The sequence below is a fragment of the Dermacentor albipictus genome, chromosome 3, assembly GCF_038994185.2.
Source record: "Dermacentor albipictus isolate Rhodes 1998 colony chromosome 3, USDA_Dalb.pri_finalv2, whole genome shotgun sequence".
Lineage (NCBI taxonomy): Eukaryota > Metazoa > Arthropoda > Arachnida > Ixodida > Ixodidae > Dermacentor > Dermacentor albipictus.
Genome location: NC_091823.1, coordinates 153499119 through 153518991, shown reverse-complemented (window position 1 = coordinate 153518991; position 19873 = coordinate 153499119). Strand labels below are relative to the sequence as shown.

The window sequence follows — 19873 nt, the reverse complement described above, 5'->3', positions numbered from 1 at the left end:
GGACTACTCGAAACCTACTTCGCATGGACCCCAGGCGATGAACACCTGGCCGGAAACGAAGCAGCACATGCTGTCGCCCGAGAGCATACCAGCCGGGATGAGATGAGGGAGGAGGACATACCTATCAACAACGTCGTAATATTGCAACATTAACGACTGGAAGGAAGACAACATCCTCTGCCACATCCAAAATTAAGCCAGGAAGAGGCCACCGCCCTCCGCAGACTAAACGGATACGTATGTCCATGGAATCATTATGCACGAGAGGCACCCCCCCCCCCCCCCCCAAATTCTCATACCTATGCCGATATTGTGATATACCAGAGACTGTCCAACACATGGGGTTGGTGTGCCGCCATCGCGAGAAAAACAGTCAAGATGATGCCTCAGAACAGCTACAAGCGATCGAAGAAACGTGGGAGCCAATGTTAAAGGCACTAGAGCCTGGAAGATCAGCGAAGTCTGGTGGACTGGACCCTTGCTGCGGCATTAGCCACCGGCTTTCTTGACTAAGAGAGCCGCCCACCTAGGAAAAAGAAAGAACACTTTCTCGCTCTTTCTCGCAATAAACGTTCATTCCTCCTCCTCCTTACGGGGGTATGAACCATTGGTGATGATAGATTTTGTCCGCGAAGAACAAAATATATGGAACCCTAGCCATGTACAACTTTGCTGCAAAAAGCGAGAGAAATACAGACGGTAAATTGGGTGCAAAGGGGAAAAAATCATGAGCCAGTCCACTCTGTGAAGGTGAATGACTAGCGAAACTGTTTATCATACAACACAGAGGTGACACAGAATTTTGAACATGGGTACGGACTCGTTTACTCTGATAATTAGATACATTCACGAGGACGACGGCAGCGTCACCCTGGGGAGCCGGATAAAATTAGGCGCGTGTGACGTTTACACGGGACCGCCACCACGGGAGAGCGGAAGGAAAGAAGAGGAGATCCGCAGCGCTTGGAACTGCTACAAAAAGAGGGCGGTGTGAACGTAGGCATGCCCGACGCTGGTCAAAGTGTTTTATCTGTAGCTTAGTATTTGATACGGGTTGTATTTCTGCCCAAGATATTAAACTTGTATTTGCAAGTTGGTGGAGCGCTTGAAGCCAGCTTCCCCTCTCACGCTTGCCGGCCTGGTATTGCATGATGTTCGGGATCGGCCCACAGGTGTTCATGATGTTCATCGGCCCACGCTGACACAAATGCCAGTGGCTTGCTATTTGATGGACAAGCTGGCTGCCTAATGACTTCAGGAGTAATGACTTCAACAGTCAGGCAGCAGTGCACTTTGGCATCGCACACTAAATCTACCCCTCTTTCAGATACGCCTAGTGCCAACACATCGGTGATGCTGCCTGATACACCGGAACTGGCATAGCGGGAAGTGTTTCCTGCATCGACGACGAAAGCTGCGCATCACCACAGGGCAACGGTTCACCGCTGCTACATAAAGACGCTGCAAGAAAGTCGTCGTCCACAGTCCGGCAGCAGTGCACTTTGGCATCGCACACTAAATCTACGCCTCTTTCAGATACGCCTACTGCCAACACATCGCTTATGCCTCCTGATACCCCGGAACTTGCATAGCGGGACGTGTTTCCTGCATCGACGACGAAAGCTGCGCTTCACCAGAGGGCAACGGTTCACCGCTGCTACATAAAGACGCTGCAAGAAACTGGTCGTCCACAGTCCGGCAGCAGTGCACTTTGTCATCGCACACTAAATCTACGCCTCTTTCAGGTGAGAAATTTCCAGCTGCATTTGCAGCAGTTTAACTTCGCAAGCTGTGCACTGCTGCCGGACGTACTGTTCTTGTCTTTGATGCTTTGCTAGTGATTTCATTTGTGTTGGCTAACTATGTATAAAGATGCGCGCGGTACCGCCAAAGCCATTGAAGACTTACGACGTGAATTGAGAAAGGAACTTCGAGATATAAAAGATGCTTTGAAGGAAGTGAAAGATCTCAGAGAAGATATTCAGTCAGTAATGAGGCTAAACGAAGAGCTCAGAGCTGAAAATGATAGACTGCACCGCAGGATAGAGGAGGTTGAGCAAACTCAACGCTCAAATAATCTGGAAATTAAGTGTGTTCCGCCTGATGTTGAACCACTTGCAGCGCTTAAGAAAATTGGTGTTCTCATTCAAGAAGACATAACTACGGATGACGTCGATATCTGTCACATAGTACCGACAGCTTGTCATGACCAAAGTAACATAATTGTCCGATTTGTGCGCAGAACAACGAAGGCTGCTGTTTTAAGCAAGTCAAAGAAAGTCTCAATCGATAGCAAGGATTTGGGCAGCCAGACGTCCTCTGCAGTATATGTCAATCAACATCTGACGAAACACGGAAAACAGCTTCTCTGGTCAGCTATAGAGAGAAAGAAGGAAATGCGGTGGAAATTTGTTTGGACATCGGGGGGCAATGTCTTTTCACGTAGAAACGAAGGCTAGCCTGTACTGAAAATCAGAAGCGCTAACGACCTCGATAAGATGACTGCAGAAGCAGGTGGAACTACTGGAGAATAAACACGGTATCGGAACACGCCCAACTTTGACAGACGCTCGCAAGTTTCATGAACACTGTTAGAGCAACGCCTAGCGATGATTATCATGACAGCCATTCCTTGAATAGTCCACTTCGGGATGCGCGCACGCGCATCAAGTCCTTTCATCTAAACCCACGCAGCATACGCAACAAGACAGACATGATCCTTGATGTCCTCGGCTCATTTTCATTTAGTTTTGACTGGCTATTATTTTCTGAAACATGGCTATCTGTAGGTGAAGATCCGCCATACTTTGAAAACTATATTTACAATGGCCTAGTGCGTCCTTTAGGAAGAGGAGGTGGTGTGGCTATTTACGTTAAGCAGTCATTAAAACATGAAGTTATCTCTCAATTTTCTATTATTAACGAGGTTGTAGAGTCTCTTACGATACGCCTAGAAAAAGCATTTGCTGTTTTCGTTTATCGACCACCTACTGGAACTAAATCTGGATTTGCCAAGTTCATGGAAGACGTGCTGGAATACTTGCCACACTGGCTTTCCATTTGTGGTAATGGGTGACGCGAATATCGATATGTTATCTCAGGATGCATCGTCACGTCAGTTAACAGTACTAGCGAAATAATTTGCTTGAAAATTGTTATTTCTAAGGCAAGTCTTATCACTGCGCAGACTGCGACTTTGCTTGATATCTGTTTGACGAACATACACCCGCCGCATCGCGTTGCTGGAGTGCTGGTTGTAAAGTAAGCGACCATTTACCTATCTTTTGTACCTTTCCTTTTTCCAATGATAGTCGCGAAGCTAATGAAAAAGTGCGGTCCCACCAGATCAACGCTCGGACACTAGAAGTATTCCGGCATCATGTTATTCAGACCGAGTGGAATCACATGTTCCGGGAAAAGGATCCTAACTTGGCATACAACGTATTCATGTCTAAACTGATAAAATGTTATAAGGATGCTTTCCCGGTATCTGTAAGGTACGTAAAACGGCAGAAAATTAGAAAAGTCTGGAGAACTAATATGCTACTTAAAAAAATAAAAAAGAAAAATAGCATGTACCATGAATTTGTGAAGACACGCGGCATAAATTTATTTATTGAGTTTAAAAAGTACAGAAACCAGCTAAATGGGGAACTAAGGTGTGCTTAGTTCAGATATTATGAGAATTTATTTTGCAAAATAAGTAATGATCCCAGGAGAATTTGGAACGAAGTTCGAAATCTTTCCGGTCGAATAAAACAAAACCACGTCCCTAGCATTCCAGCTAACTCTAGCGGCCTTGGCTGCAGAGAGGTTGCAACTGAAATGTACGATTACTTCATTACTAGTTGTGGTTACGATGAGATATGTGATGACGATGATCCAAGATTGTCGATAAATGACCGTGGCTTTCCTAACTCCATAGTTTTGCATTCTGTTTCATGTCGAGAGACCGAAGAATTAATAACGAAGATTAAAAACAACTGTGCGGCAGGACATGATGACATCAAACCTATGCCAATAAAATACGTTGCTGATGTGATATAGCCCGCGCTCTCATACATTATTAACTTAACTTTCTCTACTGGAGTTTTTCCTGATCACTGAAAATAGCTCGTGTGTGTCCGGTTTTCCAAGGTGGTAATGACAAAGAAATCGCAAATTATCGGCCAATATCGGTACTTCCGATATTGTCGAAAGTGTTTGAAAGTGCTATTAATGTCAGATTACAAAATTTTTTTAAGTAGTATAATATTGTCCAGAGAGGAAAAGCCAGTCAGTCAGTGCTAAGCGAATGGCCGTTTACAGTTCGTGTTTGCAGCAGCTATCACGCACACTTCTCCTTCCTCGACTTCTAGCGTTACTAGTGCGTGCGATTACCCCTCCCTCCAAAAAAATAAATAAATAAAGTTGGGGAGATGTTAAATGCCACAACGAAAAAATAAAAGAAATGAGAAAGACAACGTACGTGACGACAGGGGCCGCATCACAAAGCTTGTAGCTGAGAGTCAGCGCTAATGGTAGGGCTTCATCATGGTAACGTGGTCTACGGGAGTGGTGCGAAGTGTCGGCTGGAATGACTTCGTAGTTGACAGGACTGAGACGACGCAAAACTATGTAGGGTCCAAAGTATCGGAGCAATAATTTTTCTGACCGGCCCCGTTGACGTATAGGGGTCCAAACCCATACAAAATCTCCCGGGTTGTATGTGACGTCTCGATGGCATCTGTTGTATCGACGAGCATCTTGACTTTGTCGGGATAGAATTCGTTGCCGCGCAAGGTGCCGCGCTGCTTCGGCACGCTGAACAAAGGCGTCTGTATCTGGCACGGTGGGTTGAGACGTAGTTGGTAGGAGCATCACGTCGAGCATAGTGGTGACGTCGCGTCCGTAGACCAGACGAAAAGGAGGAAACCCGGTGGTTTCTTGTAGGGCAGTGTTGTACGCGAATGTCACATACGGGAGCACTTCGTCCCAATTTTTATGATCCGTGGCAACATACATGGAAAGCATATCCGCAATCGTTTTGTTGAGACGCTCAGTTAAACCATTAGTCTGCGGGTGATACGCAGTTACCGTACGGTGCGTTGTTCCGCTCAGCTGCAAAATATCTCGGACCAACTGGGCCGTGAAGGCTGTACCACGGTCTGTGATTACGACAGCGGGAGCACCATGTCGAAGGACGACATTTTTGATAAAGAAGTTAGCAACATCTGGTGCAGTTGCTCGCTGAACGGCTTGTGTTTCGCAGTATCGAGTGAGGTAATCGGTGGCGACAACGATCCAGCGGTTATCAGCCGAAGACTTGGGAAATGGGCCGCGTAACTCCATCCCGACTTGTTCAAAAGGTGAACAAGGAGGTCGGACAGGCTGAAGCAGACCGGCTGGTTTCAGTGGTGGAACTTTGCGACGCTGGCAATCTCGACAACTTCTGACGTACTGCTTCACGGTTTTTGTGAGTTTTCGCCAATAGTATTTCTGCTTGATCCTCACGAGAGTACGCGTGAAACCAAGATGCCCGGACGTTGGTTCGTCGTGGCATGCACGTAGGACGTCGTCGCGGAGAGTAGCGGGAACAACGAGCAGGAAAACGGCTGCCGTAGGGTGAAAGTTCCGCTTGTATAGGATGTCGCCACGTAGGCAGAATGAGGACAAGTAACGCGCGAACTGCCGTGGCGGTTGTGGGCGGCTTCCTTCAAGGTATTCAATCAAGGGCTGGAGCTCGGAATCTCGGAGTACAAAGAAAACGAGAATCGTCGTCAGTATCTAGTGGTGCGGGTTTGACGGGGGCGCGGGAGAGACAATCGGCGTCAGTGTGTTTCTGCCCAGACTTATAGACGATGGTCACATCGAATTCCTGCAACCGAAGGCTCCATCTTGCGAGACGGCCTGAAGGCTCTTTGAGATTCGCCAGCCAGCAGAGAGAGTGGTGGTCGCTGACGACACGGAAGGGGCGTCCGTACAGGTATGGGCGGAACTTCTGGATAGCCCATATGACTGCCAGACATTCTTTTTCAATTGCTGAGTAGTTTTTTTCAGCAGCAGACAAGGTTCGGCTGGCATACGCAATAGCGCACTCAACACCAGCTTGAAACTGTATGAGTGTCGCTCCGAGACCAACGTTACTAGCATCAGTATGCACTTCTGTGTCAGCCTCGGTGTCCAAGTGACCAAGGGTCGGTGGTGTCTATTGGCCTCGAGCTCCATCACTGGAAAAGCTGGCGCCACCGTCGGCGTGACGTGCTAGGAGGGATCACGTGGACATAGCGGCCGCGTGGGCTGCTTCGGGCGCGCCGAAGCGAGCCGAAAACGAGTTTAAATTCCCTCGTACGCTGCGATTTTCATTTAGTGGCGAAATTTACCCGCTTCGAGTGTCTCCTTTACAACGCTTGAAAGCACTACAATAGGTAGTGGCTGCCTTTGAAGGCGCGCGACATGGTAGGCTACTGCTCGGTGCCGCAGGACCGGACGCACGTAACGGAGACCGGTGTCAGCCTTATTCACACGTAGCCGCAGGACAAGAAGCTGCGTGAAGCTTGGCTCGCGATACATAAAACCGACAAACAGTCATCGGCTACAACTCGGGTATGCAGCAAGCACAGACGCGAGGAAGATTTCTGCTATGGCGCCCGGTCTGCGATGTTCTGAAAACACGCACTGAGACGCACGCCCGAGTCCGCTGCCCGACTAATGTCATGACGGTTTGGTCTATGAAATTGTCGATACTATAGATACTGCCAAGTTCAGTGGAGTGGAAAGGAAGCGGTAAGAAGCACATTTAAAGAAAGCATGGCATATGGTCATGTTTATGTTATGAATTAATGCACTGGATTACAAAAAAGGAGAAGCGGGAAATTGCACGCTGAGAACGCCGATAAACATACAGTGCGACGCAACTCGAGAAATAGTATCGAAAGGTCAAAGAATTTAGAAGAAAAAAAAAGATTGAATCGTCGCGACGGCACATCACAGTCCCCGTAGGCGTCGAAGTCTCTACAATGAAATTATTTTTGAACAGCTCTGATAGCGCCCACGCAACAATGGTTGCTTGTATACTGTCAAATGCTCATATTCTGCGGCCTAAAGCTCATGGCACGGTACGAAAACGCGCGCGCGGAGAAAGCGAAACAGTGGGCGGACAAGCATGCAGACGCGCAGTCGGTCGCTGCGAATCTGCGCGATCGCTGCATTGAGGCTTCGTTCTGTTACGCTCCATTTAGTTATACAAACACTATAAGAACATATTTCACATGGTTTGCTCTCAGCGTTTACCTACCTTTCACGCAAGAAGCCGGTTCGGGAGACTCCATCGCGGCGACCGAGCGCAGTGGCGTTCACTGTACGTATTCGGTAAAGAGATAGCGGCTGTAAACGATTGTATGCTTTCAGTTTGCCCAAGATTATTATTTAGACTGTAAGAAACTTCTCTTGTTTCGAAAGTACTTACAGAAATGTCCGGGAGAGCTCACGCGTGGTGTTTTCAGTGAGCGCTGACAGCAAAAGCTATGAGGAGCGCGCCACGTGATCCCTCATACTACGCCAGCGAGGCGCTTCCGATAGAGGGCGACTCCGTAACTCCTCGCCGCCAATAGACGTCGCTGAAGGTCGTGGAAGGCGTCGGATTGTGCTGGGCCCCAAACAAATGTAACGTCGGTCTTGATGAGTCGTTGCAAAGGTTCGGCAATTTCACAAAAATTGGGTACAAAACGGCGGTAATGCGCGCAAAGCCCTAAAAATCGGCGGACATCGTGTTTTGTCTTCGGTATCGGGAACAGAGCAAAAGCCAGGGCTTTGTCAGGGTCAGGGCGCACACCGGTGCTGCTGACAATATGACATGGAAATTTGAGCTCCTCGCAGCCAAAGTGACATTTTTCGGGCTTCAGGGAGAGGCCGGCGGTGCGGATAGCTTGAAGAACCGCCTCAAGCCGCTGGATGCGTTGTGCAAACGTGGTGGAAAAACAACTACATCGTCTAAGTAGAGTAAACATGAGTTCGACTTGAGGTCAGATAAAACTGTGTCCATCATGCGTTGAAATGTGGCCGGAGCGGAACACAATTCAAAAGGGAGGACCTTAAATTGATAGAGACCGTCGGGTGTTATAAACGCCGTTTTTTCCTGGTCCCGTTCGTCAACTTCAATTTGCCAGTACCCACTACGTAGATTCATTGAAGAAAAGTAACGGGGATGTCGCAGGCGATCTAAGGAGTCGTCAATTCGAGGAAGTGGGTAAACGTCTTTTTTCGTGACCTTGTTAAGTTTGCGATAATCGACACAGAATCTTAGTGAATCGTCTTGTTAACTAATACAACAGGTGAAGCCCAAGGACTTGTCGATAGTTGAATGACATCATCGTCGAGCATTTGTTTCACTTGATGACGAATAGCATCCTGTTCTCTTTGCGACACGCGATAAGCGTGTTGGCGAACAGGTTGGACGGTCGGTTCAGTGATGATTCTGTGTTTAATTAAAGGAGTCTGTTTGACCTTCGACGTGGTGGCGAAACAGTCGCCAAATGACGATAGCAGAGCAAGGAGCCTCTCCTTCTCGTTTCGGTCGAGCTGCGGGTTGACGTTGATGTGACTGGTCAAGTCCACATCTCTGGGTTCCGGAATCGAGATTGTCGTTACCGAAGCACAGGCGTTGGACTCGGCCACCGTTTCAAAGTAGGCCATGGTGGCAGGCCTCGCAAAGTGCTTGTATTCGCCCCTGAAGTTCGTAACTAGAATCGTGGTTTGCCTATTTTGGAGCTCTACGAGACCTCGTGCGACGCGGACTTCGCGATCCAGCAATATGGTGAGGTTACCTGCGGCGATGCCTATTCCTAGTTGTTCTTGGGGGCATTCAATGAGGACGAAGATGCTACATCGAGGCGGTAACGCAGTCATCGCAGTCACGCAGTCACGCAGTCATCATCGCAGTCACGCAGTCATCGACCACGCGTAAAGCGGCGCGGTGATGTTCATCCTCCACATTCGAATCCGAAGAAACATAGTTAGAAAAAGTCACGAACAAGTCGCGAAGGGTAATGATCGCCCCGTATTCCTGGAGAAAATCCATGCCCAGTATAACGAACCGAGAACACTTGGGTAGCGCAAGGCAAGACGCTACGAAAGTCGAAGTAAAAATTTCAAGTCTGGCGGTGCATCGTCCACTGGGTGACACGACGTGTGCTCCGGCCGTAATCAGATGCGGGCAGTCCCACGCTGTCAGCACCTTGCGTAGCCGAGTCGCCAGTGAGGCACTCATAACCGAGTAGTCAGCTCCCGTATCTACAAGTGCAGTTACTGGATAACCGTCGATTGAAGCAGTAATAGCAGCAGAAGTTTTTTTCCAGTTTCGAATGAAGGCGTCAGCGGTACGTCGCGAGGGGATGGCGTCGGCGGAGGATATTTGACGGTTCGCATGACAGTGGCCTCACCCCCGGAGGTCGCCGTTTTCAGTTTCCCCGGCGCGGGCTGCCACCGTTGACTCTAGCGGAATCAAAGGCGGGTCGAGCGCGGTTCGGTGTCGCGTACCGACGAGGTGAAGGCGACCATGACTGTCTTCGCTGTTGGGCAGGAGGAAGCAGGTTACTTTCTAAGTATTTCTCAATTTCGTGCGGGCGTTCGCCATAGCGCGGGCAACGGGCGTCCGGATGGTATCTCCGCAGACCAATCCGTCGGTACTAGCAATCGCGATACAAGTGATCAGCCTCCCCGCAGTGATAGCGCCACCGACTCTTGTCGGGGGCGCACCATACTGTAGATTTGTGCGGACCAGGATGAAAGGGTGTTTGCGGATTCGTGCGGTGGATCGGACTTGGGGATCATCGAGAAATCCCAGCAGGCGGCTGCGAAAAACGGCCCGTCGACAGCGCGCAAGCCCGAAGAGCATCCGCGTACGAGAACGTGGGAGGTTCGGGTCGTGTTGGTGGCGAGGGATGAACCACTTTGCCGATTTCTTCCCGAATGACATCCGTAAGAACCGCGGCACTGGGAGGTGTCGGAGCCGATGCATAGGACTTCTGCAGTTCTTCTCGAACAATTTGTCGTATTAGCTCGGTAAGTGACTCCCTGTCATCATTTGCAGGTACGAGAGAGCATGCAGCAGTCATGGTGGTCTGGCGTTCATACTGCGAGAGCCGCTGCCGAAGCATACGTTCCGTGACTGTTGCCTCACGAACGAACTGAGTGACTGTTGTAGGAGGACTGCCCACAAGGCCCGCGAAAAGCTGTTCCTTTACGCCTCGCATTAACAGACGCACGTTCTTGTCTTCTGGCATTAGTGGATCGGCCCGGCGGAACAATCGCGTCATGTCTTCGACGAACATGGCGACGGTTTCGTTTGGCATTTGGAACCTCGAAGACGGTGCCTGTTCGGCTCTTTCTTTCCTTTCGCGAGTGCAGAAGGCTTCGCAAAGCAGTCGGTAAAAGTCCTGCCAGCTGGTAAATGAGGCTTCGGGGTTCTCGTACCAAACTCTCGCCGCGTCTAAAAGGGAAAAGTAGACGTTCTTCAACTTACGGCGATCGTCCCAGTCGTTAAAGGCGGCGACCCGGTTGAAATGGTCCAACCAGTCTTCAACGTTCTCAAAGGCGTCGCCATGGAACGGGTTAGGGGTGCGAGGCGCGTTGAGAATGTATGGTACGGGAGCATTTGGGATCACCTCGGTTTGGCTTGCGGTTGTTGTTGACATCTTCCTCACGGAGCTTGCCAGGGGACTGTATTGCGGTGGAAGACCTAGGAGGCGACGTCTGCTTCGATAGATTTCTGCCGTCCCCGAGGTACTGGCGTCGGTAGCTTCTGGTTCAGGACCCGTAGGCATACAATGGATGCGTACCCAGCACTTCCACCAGTTTGTCACGAGAGGAAAAGCCAGTCAGTCAGTTCTAAGCGAACGGCCGTTTACAGTTCGTGTTTGCAGCAGCTACCACGCACACTTCTTCTTCCTCGACTTCTAGCGTAACTAGTGCGTGCCAATATCATAAGTGAGGCCCAGTTTGGCTTTCAAAAAGGCAAATCCAACGAGCTTGCATTATTCGATATTTAAAGTGAGATACTAAATAATTTTGAGTCAAAGCTTTACACGCTGGGACTGTTTGTAGATTTCCGTAAAGCATTTGATACCGTGTGTCATAGCGTTCTTCTAGAAAAACCTAATAATTATGGCGTCCGTGGTATTGCCAATAGATTACTGCAAAATTACTTGACAGACCATTACCAATATCTAGTTATTATTCAGGAAACATCCTCGCGTGCCAAGGTCAACAAAGGTGTCCCACAAGGATCTATACTCGGTCCACTGTTACTTATAATTTACGTAAATGACCTGTGTCGCATTCCGGATTCTCCTATAATAATTATGTACGCCGATGACCATTATATATATTTTTTTACTGATGCTTCAATTCCTAACCTTGAAGGTAGTGTAAATACCTATCTAAGTAAGCTGTCTTGGTGGCTTAAAATCAAGAAGTTACGGCTGAACGTGAGTAAAACTAGATACATATTGTTTGCACCTATCAATGAGCCACGGTATATAAGCTTAAATGTTTACTTTGAGGGCCAGACGCTTCAGCAAGTTATGGTTCAAAAATTTCTGCGCGTATGGTCACAGGAAGACCTGTGTCGGAATAAACACGTAAATAAATTTGCATTATAATTAAGCAAAAGTGTTGGATGTATGTACAGGTTAAGCCGATGATTACCACTTTGGCTCAAGAAAGCGCTATATTATACGTTATTCTATTCCAGGCGTAGTTACTGCGTGTTGATTTGGGGCACAACGACAGCACAGAACTATACCACATTACTCAGATTACAAAAAACGTACTACGAATATTTGAGGGATATTATGGTCAGCCGCAAGGTCTCAGCACGCGTCCGCTATTTACTAAAAAACATTTCATATTGCAAGCTAACCAAATCTATTATCTCAAGTTTTTTCTGCATATCCAATATAATAAGCTATACCCCAGGTACAGTTCTTTTATATGTGTTCAATATTGCCTCCGGTCACAAAGTATAAGAACACCAAAAATTAGAAGTACCTATGGTCGGCAGCATATTCTGCATCAAATACCCAATCTGCATAATAAACTTGGCAACAATTTATACCTAAATAAACAAATTTCCAAAAATAGGTTTAAACAAGTTCTTGAAAATTGCATTGAATATGTTTATTTACTGTTTAAGTGTTGATTACAACCTCCATGTGTATTGACTTTTTTTATCTTATTCAATGTCCACTGTGTTTTATTTCTTAGCACACATTGTTTCCTTCTTTCTTTTTTTTTTGCTGCTGGTTCCAATATAAGAATGTCGATGTGCTTGTTTTCTTTACTCTGTTATATTTTTCTTTGTTTTTTTTTATAGCTAGAGACAATTTAGATTGTTCAATGATTATCTTTTGTCTGCGTATGCCTGCTTGCTGAACTGTGTCTCGGAGCAAAAGCCCCAGTCAGGCTGTATAGCCTTTTGCTTTTGCTTCGATTTCTGTTGATGTTGACAGAAAGAAATCAATAAATAAAACCTCAAATAAAACCTCAAGCTTAGGCACATATTCGGCACACCAGCATCTATTTGCTGCAGAAAAAGTCTGGATGGAACACAGCGGATTGTGTTGGAATGCTAAGATGTTCAACAAGACAGAATGGGTGGGAATGTCCATCATTCATAAGCACCAATGTTTAAAGCTGATGAACCCTCCGAGGTTGCTTAGTGGCTATGTTGTTAGGCTGCTGAGCAGAAGATCATGGGATCGAATTCCCCCATCGCTCATCGCTCCAATCCAACTGCGGCCAGGGCGGCCGCAGTTTGATGGGGGCGGAATGCGAGAACGCCCGTGTACTTAGATTTAGGTGCACGTAAAAGAGCCCCAGGTGGTGGAAATTTCTGGAGTCCTATACTACGGCGTACCTCATAATCAGAAAATGAATTTGCCACGTGAAACTTTTTAAGGCTGATGGGAGCACTAGCATGTCGGCAGTCTGGATAACGCGATTATAGTGTCCGTATAAAAAAACTGCAAAAAGGTGGAGTAGACATTGTTGCATTCATGTGCAAGGCTACGGTATAGACATAGACAAAAATCTAGACTGCAAGGGGTTTAATAAAAGTAACTATATCAAATTGGTCAGGTAACTATTTATTGTCGCCCATTTTCAAAGAGGACAACATTAAGAAGACGACGTTAGGGACCATAAGAATGATAAGGAGGAGCGCGCGGTTGTAACACCACTATCTCATAGACTTCGTTATACAGGGAAGGAAATCGGCTTATTTATGCAATGTTTTTTTTTCAATGTATAATAAACACTTTTTTTAGGGAGGACTATTTCTGCGCAAAAAACCGTTTTTTTCAGCTTTATTAGACCCAGAAACCCAATATCGTGGTACTGACCCAAAATACAGTTGCATTTGCCTGCATCTGCGTTCTACCTGACAAACTTAAAAGTCACAACAAAGACATATACACATCACGTCGCTTCATAGTAATTTCTACGTCAAATGAAACTCATATACGAGTCCAATATATTCAACGACTATTTACCACATCGGTAAATTTTTACCACCGTTTCGACATCCTTTGCGTCACTGAGTATAACACCATCTGCTCCCCTGGCAGCGTCACGCACTTGTACACAATTCGCAGTCGCCATTCCCTATATAAGAGAGCGCATCCTAAATGCTTATGAAGTCCTGCTGTGATCGAAGAAATGAAGAAGCTATCTCCCGAGGCAGGTCGTCGTTGTTCTGCTGTGAAATGCTTGATGGGCCACCTGACAAAAAGTGACCGCAGCCCATGACCAGAGCGAGGAACAGAAGCAACGCCTACACCACAGACGTTAAAGTATGTCCAATCGTCAAACAGACATCAATGAATAACCTTCCAGGAGTAATCTCAATGATCATAAATGTCAGCAATATCATTTAGTAGTTCCGGCTTAATTACCGTAGCGTTCATATTCAACCGTGTAGCGCCAGAACTTCGACAAATCGAGCGGGATGCCAGAAGTCAACCGGTCGCTTTCAATAAATTAACGAAGTGTCCAAAGCTACGTCAGAACTACAAGCGAGCAATCCAGTCTGTTGCCTTAAATATACGGTGAAACAGGGGATATATAAGGAGAACGCTTTTAGGGCAACCACGTCCCGCGAAGCTTCGCGCTACCTTCTGAGTACAGTGGTAAAAATACATAGAGAGCTGCTTAGAAACCTGTGCAAGCAAGAGAGGCACTTCTAAACATTCGTTTAGAAGTGCCTCTAGATGGCAGAAACATAATGTGCAAAAGTCTGTGAAGCTTCGAGGCAGGGGTAATAAGGCAAGTGGAATATCAATTAGGCAACGTACTTTGTTTAATGGATACTGATATTGAAATTCCGCTTGGACAGCTTCAATGTGGAGTGTCCGACGCCTTAGAGAAACAAAAAGTAAAAATAAGCGTTGTCGTTCAGGTAACTACTTTCTCTGCCACACGCTTCCTCTCAAAGGTAACATTCAACACCAGAACTTCTTTTTTCAAGTGAAAAAACAAGAAAGGGGCTGGCAGATGGAATGGCACACTGTGGTATAAACTTTTTTAAAACAGGGTTGAAGTGCCTCAGACAGGCTGGCCAACGTTTCGATAGGTGGACCTATCTTCGTCAAAGGCGATGCCTTTGACGAAGATAGGTCCACCTATCGAAACGTTGGCCAGCGTGTCTGAGGCACTTCAAACCTGTTTTAAAAAAGTTTATACCACAGTTTTTCAAGTGAGTAATTTTTTAGCGCATAAGCATTCTAGGGCCGTTTCACTCAGCAACATGCACGTTCCTCTGTCTGCAACGCTTGACAAGGCAGGCTCCATAGAGATACATGGGACCCCGAAGGGCCGCTTGCTTAAGCAGTCATTTGGTGTGTTTACACACTACGCTACCCGAGCACACGAGAGTTGGAACCTCCCTCATGTAGCCGTGTGTGGCTTAGCCGTGTACGGGGAAAGGGGGATCCTTGGGATTGAGCAGGTGCCGGTGGCTCCGACCTTTAAGGCCCCCCAGAGGCCTATTTGGCCTCTCCTTCACATAGACGGCACATCCAGACTGGCCCAACTGGAGGAAATCTGCAGTCGCCTGTCCTGTCCTCCTCTCCAACCTTCGCCTTTGTCTCCCACTTTGAATCATTCCTGTGTGCCCTTCAGATCTTATCACTTTAATATTTCCTGGCGGCAAGGGTTTACCGTGCGCAGCTAACTACCCTGAGCTACGCGCTATTGGGTTAGAGCCGCGGTATGCAGCTGGCGTAGGCAGGTCTAGCTTGGAAGCTCCTGCCCATTCACGTCGTTGGGCTCCGCGGTGGGCGACTGATGCCGTGTTCGAAAAAGGCAATTCTTATGGCTAGTTCTTTTCCTTGAACCGATCACCCTCCTAACAAGAAGAGGCATACTGATGTCACCGGTAGTTGTTCCAGAAGAACAGAATCAACTTTCCTAGATTTTGTGTGAGGCATAGTGAGCACGAGGAAATTGCTGCATGATGTGTCACTCCTTTCAATGTGACAAGAGCTCTAACCGATCCCATTGGACAAAGTTATAACATACAATATCTAGCAAGTGGGGTCCTTCTTTTGGAATTGTTGTACCTTTCAGGAGTAACAGCCTTTGGGGACATTTCCATAGTTATCAGCCGTCAACGATCACTGAATAGTGTTCTTAGTGTCATTTCTGACAATCACCTGAACTATTTGACCGAAGGAACACTCCTAAACCGATCAAAGAAAAAAAATGTTGCAAATGTGTACAGAATAAAAATCAGACGGGAAAAAATGAAATAGAAACAAATCACTTCGTCCTAACGTTCGCATGCAGCATACTGCCTCACTCCGTGGAGATAGACTACACCAAACTGAAACTTGAACCATTTATACCCCACCCGCGACGCTGTCTCAAATGCCACAGGTACGGCCATGGCTCACAGAACTGCCTGGGCCAAACCACATGCGTTAAATGTACTTCCCATCAGACAAATGCAAAGTTGAAGAATACCTCTGTATAAACTGCGAGGGCAGTCATCCTGCTTACTCGCGTGCCTGCCCAACATGGACAGAAGAAAAAGACATTATCACAGTGAATGTAAAGGGAAATACAAATTTCAGGAAAGGGTGGAAGCGAGTGTCGCTGGTGCAAAACAAAAACTATTCTGTTGCACTGCAACAGGGTGCGGCAACACATCGGCCTTCAGAGCCTTCTCAGGTCACACACAGTGTGGCTGGGCCAGAGCCTCCCTATTGAAAAAATATGTATGAGAATTTCACGAGAACTTCTGTACGCTATTATTGCTCCGTAGACTCAACGACGTCGTACGTCACATGTGTACGAGTGGACATCTTCACTGAACGAGACCGTTCTCGTGTGGGTATGTTAAACGAGGCTATTCTTGCATAGCTATGCTTGACGAGATAGTTCTCCCACGGCGATGCTCAACGATATCGTTCTCGTTTGTGTATGCTACATGAAAAGGTTCTCATTCAGCTATGCAAAATGACACTATTCTTGTTTAGCTGCATTCTACAAGTGTTTGCATTTGTGTTGAATGAGTTCTTTTGTTCATGCAATATTTTTGGTGAAGTTCCACACAGTAACACGTTCTGCCAACATTGCAGCGATTAATTTCGATCACGTGAGTCGGCCAATGTGCCAGCTCAGAGACAAAGACGACACTTTTAAGGGCCCACAATTAACACAAACTATCTTTATTTTGCATCCTGAAGCATGGTGGCCAGTGTTACGTTTCGCCTACGACGCGCGGTATAGCCGGCGCGGATGCAACGGACGCTGGGGCCTCGTTCAAAGCAGCGGACGTTTTGGCCCGTTCAGCGCTGCCGCAACGCCTCCTGCCATGCGCCTCCAGGCAGTTTCAATGCCACGTGTCTTCGTGTGTGCGTGTGTGTGTGTGTGTGTGCATCTTGGTGCCCACGCTTGTCAAAGCGCGGCATCCGGGGAGAGGAGCTCCCCAAACTGTGAAGCGAGGAGGTCTGTCCGGCGCCGGCCCGGCGGATGCGTCACCTTCTAGTCTCAACGTGTCCGCGAGGCGCCGTCACGTGGGCTTCATCCCGAGCCGTTCCCTCTTGCTCTCGACTCCGAGAGTATAAAAGCAGCTGCCCCCAGACGCCGAGAGAGAGGCTCCGAGTTCTTCCGTCGAGTAACGTGCTCTCCCGCCTCTCCACTTCGGTCGACTGGACCGGCGGCTCTTTTGCGATGCTAGAATAAACAAGTTGTTCTCTTAGCAGTCGACTTATGCTTTGCCAGGACGTTTGGATGCTTCCAGTTGTGCCCCAGGCCGCCAGGCCAACGCTACCCTTGCGGCTTGCGACCCAGTTGCAACAACTGTTTGCCAGCGGTGAGATCGCGACAACGGAGGGCAGCAGCGAAGATATGCCGTTGACTGTATGCTGAGCAGCACAACGACTATCCGGGAGCAGTGCAACGAGCCCTGTGTTATGGCTAGTTGGCTGCAGCGGAACGACTGCGCTGAATTCTTGGCTGCGAGGTTTGGTGAGTGCGGGACTTTCTTCTTCTGAGTTTTGCCAGGCTTTTGTTAGTGTCAGAAGCAGAGCTGGTAATTGTGGTTGTCGTTGCTGCCGGGTTAGTTTGCGGTTAGACAATAGTAGGCAGTAGAGAAAGCAGCATTCCGAGCAACCATATATTGGAAGTCGTTGCGCAAACCGAAATTGCAGGAGCTTGCAAGAGAGTTGGGTCTGGATGCCTCTGACAAACTCAGAAAACCAGAACTGCGAAGGGCTATTCTTGAGTTAGAAGCTGAGGATGACGAGCTGTCGGAATGCTTTGAGACCATTGAGGAGAGGGCAAAAAGACAGGAGCGCGAACTTAAAGAACAGAAAGCGAAAGATGAGCGCGAACGAAAAGAGCAGAAAGAAAAAGAAGAGCGCGACCACGCTTTAGAAATGAAGCGTCTCGAGGTAGAGATGGAACGCGCTCGTAATGTAAGTCAGGCACACGGTGCAGGAGAACGAGTATTGTTCAAAATGACTGACCTGATGCGGCCGTTTAAGCTTGGAGAGGACATTGGTTTGTTCCTGGTTAACTTTGAGCGAACGTGCGAGAAGCAGGGGTTCTCTCGGGAAACGTGGCCACAGCGCTTGCTCACTTTGTTACCCGGCGAGGCGGCCAACGTAGTCGCTCGCTTGGAGAGAGAAGAGGCAGAGGATTTCGACCAAGTGAAATCGAGTCTGCTAAAAAAGTACAGGCTGCCAGCGGAGGCGTTCCGTCGGAAGATTCGGGAAAATGAGAAAGGCAGAAGTGAGTCATATACAGAGTTTGCCTACAGGCTTATGTCAAACATTCAGGAGTGGCTCAAAGAAGAGAAAGCGTTTGGTGACCACGAGAAAGTTCTGCAGTGATCCGGGCTGGAACAGTTTTATAGTCGGTTACTTGAGAAAGTGCGGTATTGGGTCTTGGATAGGCCAGAGGTTAGTACAGTGGCTAAAGCCCCTGAGCTAGCCGAGGAGTTTGTGACGCGTCGGGCTCGCGGAGCTAAGGACGGTCAAAAGGGTGAATTTAGCTCCAAGTTTGAGAGGCCGAAGTTCGCGCCCATGAGAGCAAGGGGGGAACACGTAGGGCGGATGCGAGTGAAAGCAGTCCGACCGAACGGAAGGAGACAGCGGCAGCCGAAGCCGAACGCAGAAAGCGGTTCGAGACGAGGCAAGTGCGCGTGTGTTATACGTGCCAGAAGCCGGGTCACTTTTCGGCGCAGTGTCCGGAAACAAAAACAAGAGTCGTGTTTTTGTCATAATGCAGCACTGACGAGAACATGAAGCTTCTCGAGCCTTACATGCGAGACGTCCTCGTGAAAGGGAAAGAGTGCCGAGTGCTTCGCGATTCCGCAGCTACGATGGATATAGTTCACCCCTCTTACGTGGAACCCGATATGTTCACGGGCGAGTGCGCGTGGATCAAGCAAGCCGTGGAAGCTCACAGCGTGTGTCTGCCCGTAGCAAAAGTGCTTATTGAAGGACCTTTCGGAGCACTTGAGACGGAGGCCACAGTGTCATCTATGCTGCCCCCCCAGTACCCGTACCTATTTTCGAACAGGTCCCCTCACCTCCTGCGCGAGAAGGGGCTTTTGTTTGGTGAGGCTAGCGTTCAGGCCTTAACCAGATCGAAAGTTCGGGAGCTCACTGCAAAGGCGGTAGTTGCTGGGCCGACGTTGTCGATCAATGAGAAAGGGTCGGAGGCGCAGCAAGCTGATATTCAGAGCACGTCCGAACTGAATAAAATTAAGCCGGTAGCGTTGAAGGCACCAGATACTGGAGAGGAAATGCCCGCACGGGAAAGTTAGAAGAGCTATCTGCAGATATGCTCATCGCGCCTACGTCAGATGAACTTAATAGGTTGCTAAAAGTCAGCCGGTCAGCTTTGATAGCCGAGCAAAAAAAACATGACAGCCTAGAAAACATGCACTGCAATGTCAAGAAAGGTATCGCCAAGAAAAATGCTCGTTTTGTGGAAAGACGTGGTGTCCTGTACCCGAAGTATCTAAACCGCAGGGGAGTGGAGTTCGATCAGCTGATCCTGCCTCAGTGCTACCGTCAGGATCTGTTGCGCTTGGCACATGGGGGTTCGTTGTCCGGACACCTAGGAGTTAAGAAAACTCAGGACCGTCTCTTGCAGGAGTACTATTGGCCAGGGTGTTTTCGGGACGCAGACCACTTTGTCAGGATATGTGACACCTGTCAGCGGGTGGGCAAGCCAGGGGACAAATCGAGGACGCCATCGATGTTGGCACCTATCATTACGGAGCCTTTTAGACGGCTCGTTATTGATACAGTGGGACCTCTGCCGGTAACAGCCACGGGGTACAGACATATTTTGACTGTGATCTGCCCAGCGACAAAGTTCC

The 19873-nt window shown here is 48.2% G+C and overlaps 1 protein-coding gene across 6 annotated transcripts in view; it reads left to right on the top strand.

The window, feature by feature from the left end:
* Window positions 1-19873, top strand: part of LOC135920011 (uncharacterized) — a 206263-nt gene that overhangs the window by 170467 nt on the left and 15923 nt on the right. Inside the window, exon 8 of one of the 6 annotated variants that reach the window (XM_065454077.2) lies at window positions 3312-3472. The exons of the other annotated variants lie outside the window; for them this stretch is intronic. Coding sequence (XP_065310149.1) covers window positions 3312-3323 — 12 coding nt within the window. The 3' untranslated portion in view covers window positions 3324-3472. Of the gene's footprint in view, window positions 1-3311; window positions 3473-19873 lie in introns of those variants that run through there. 6 annotated transcript variants of the gene reach the window in all.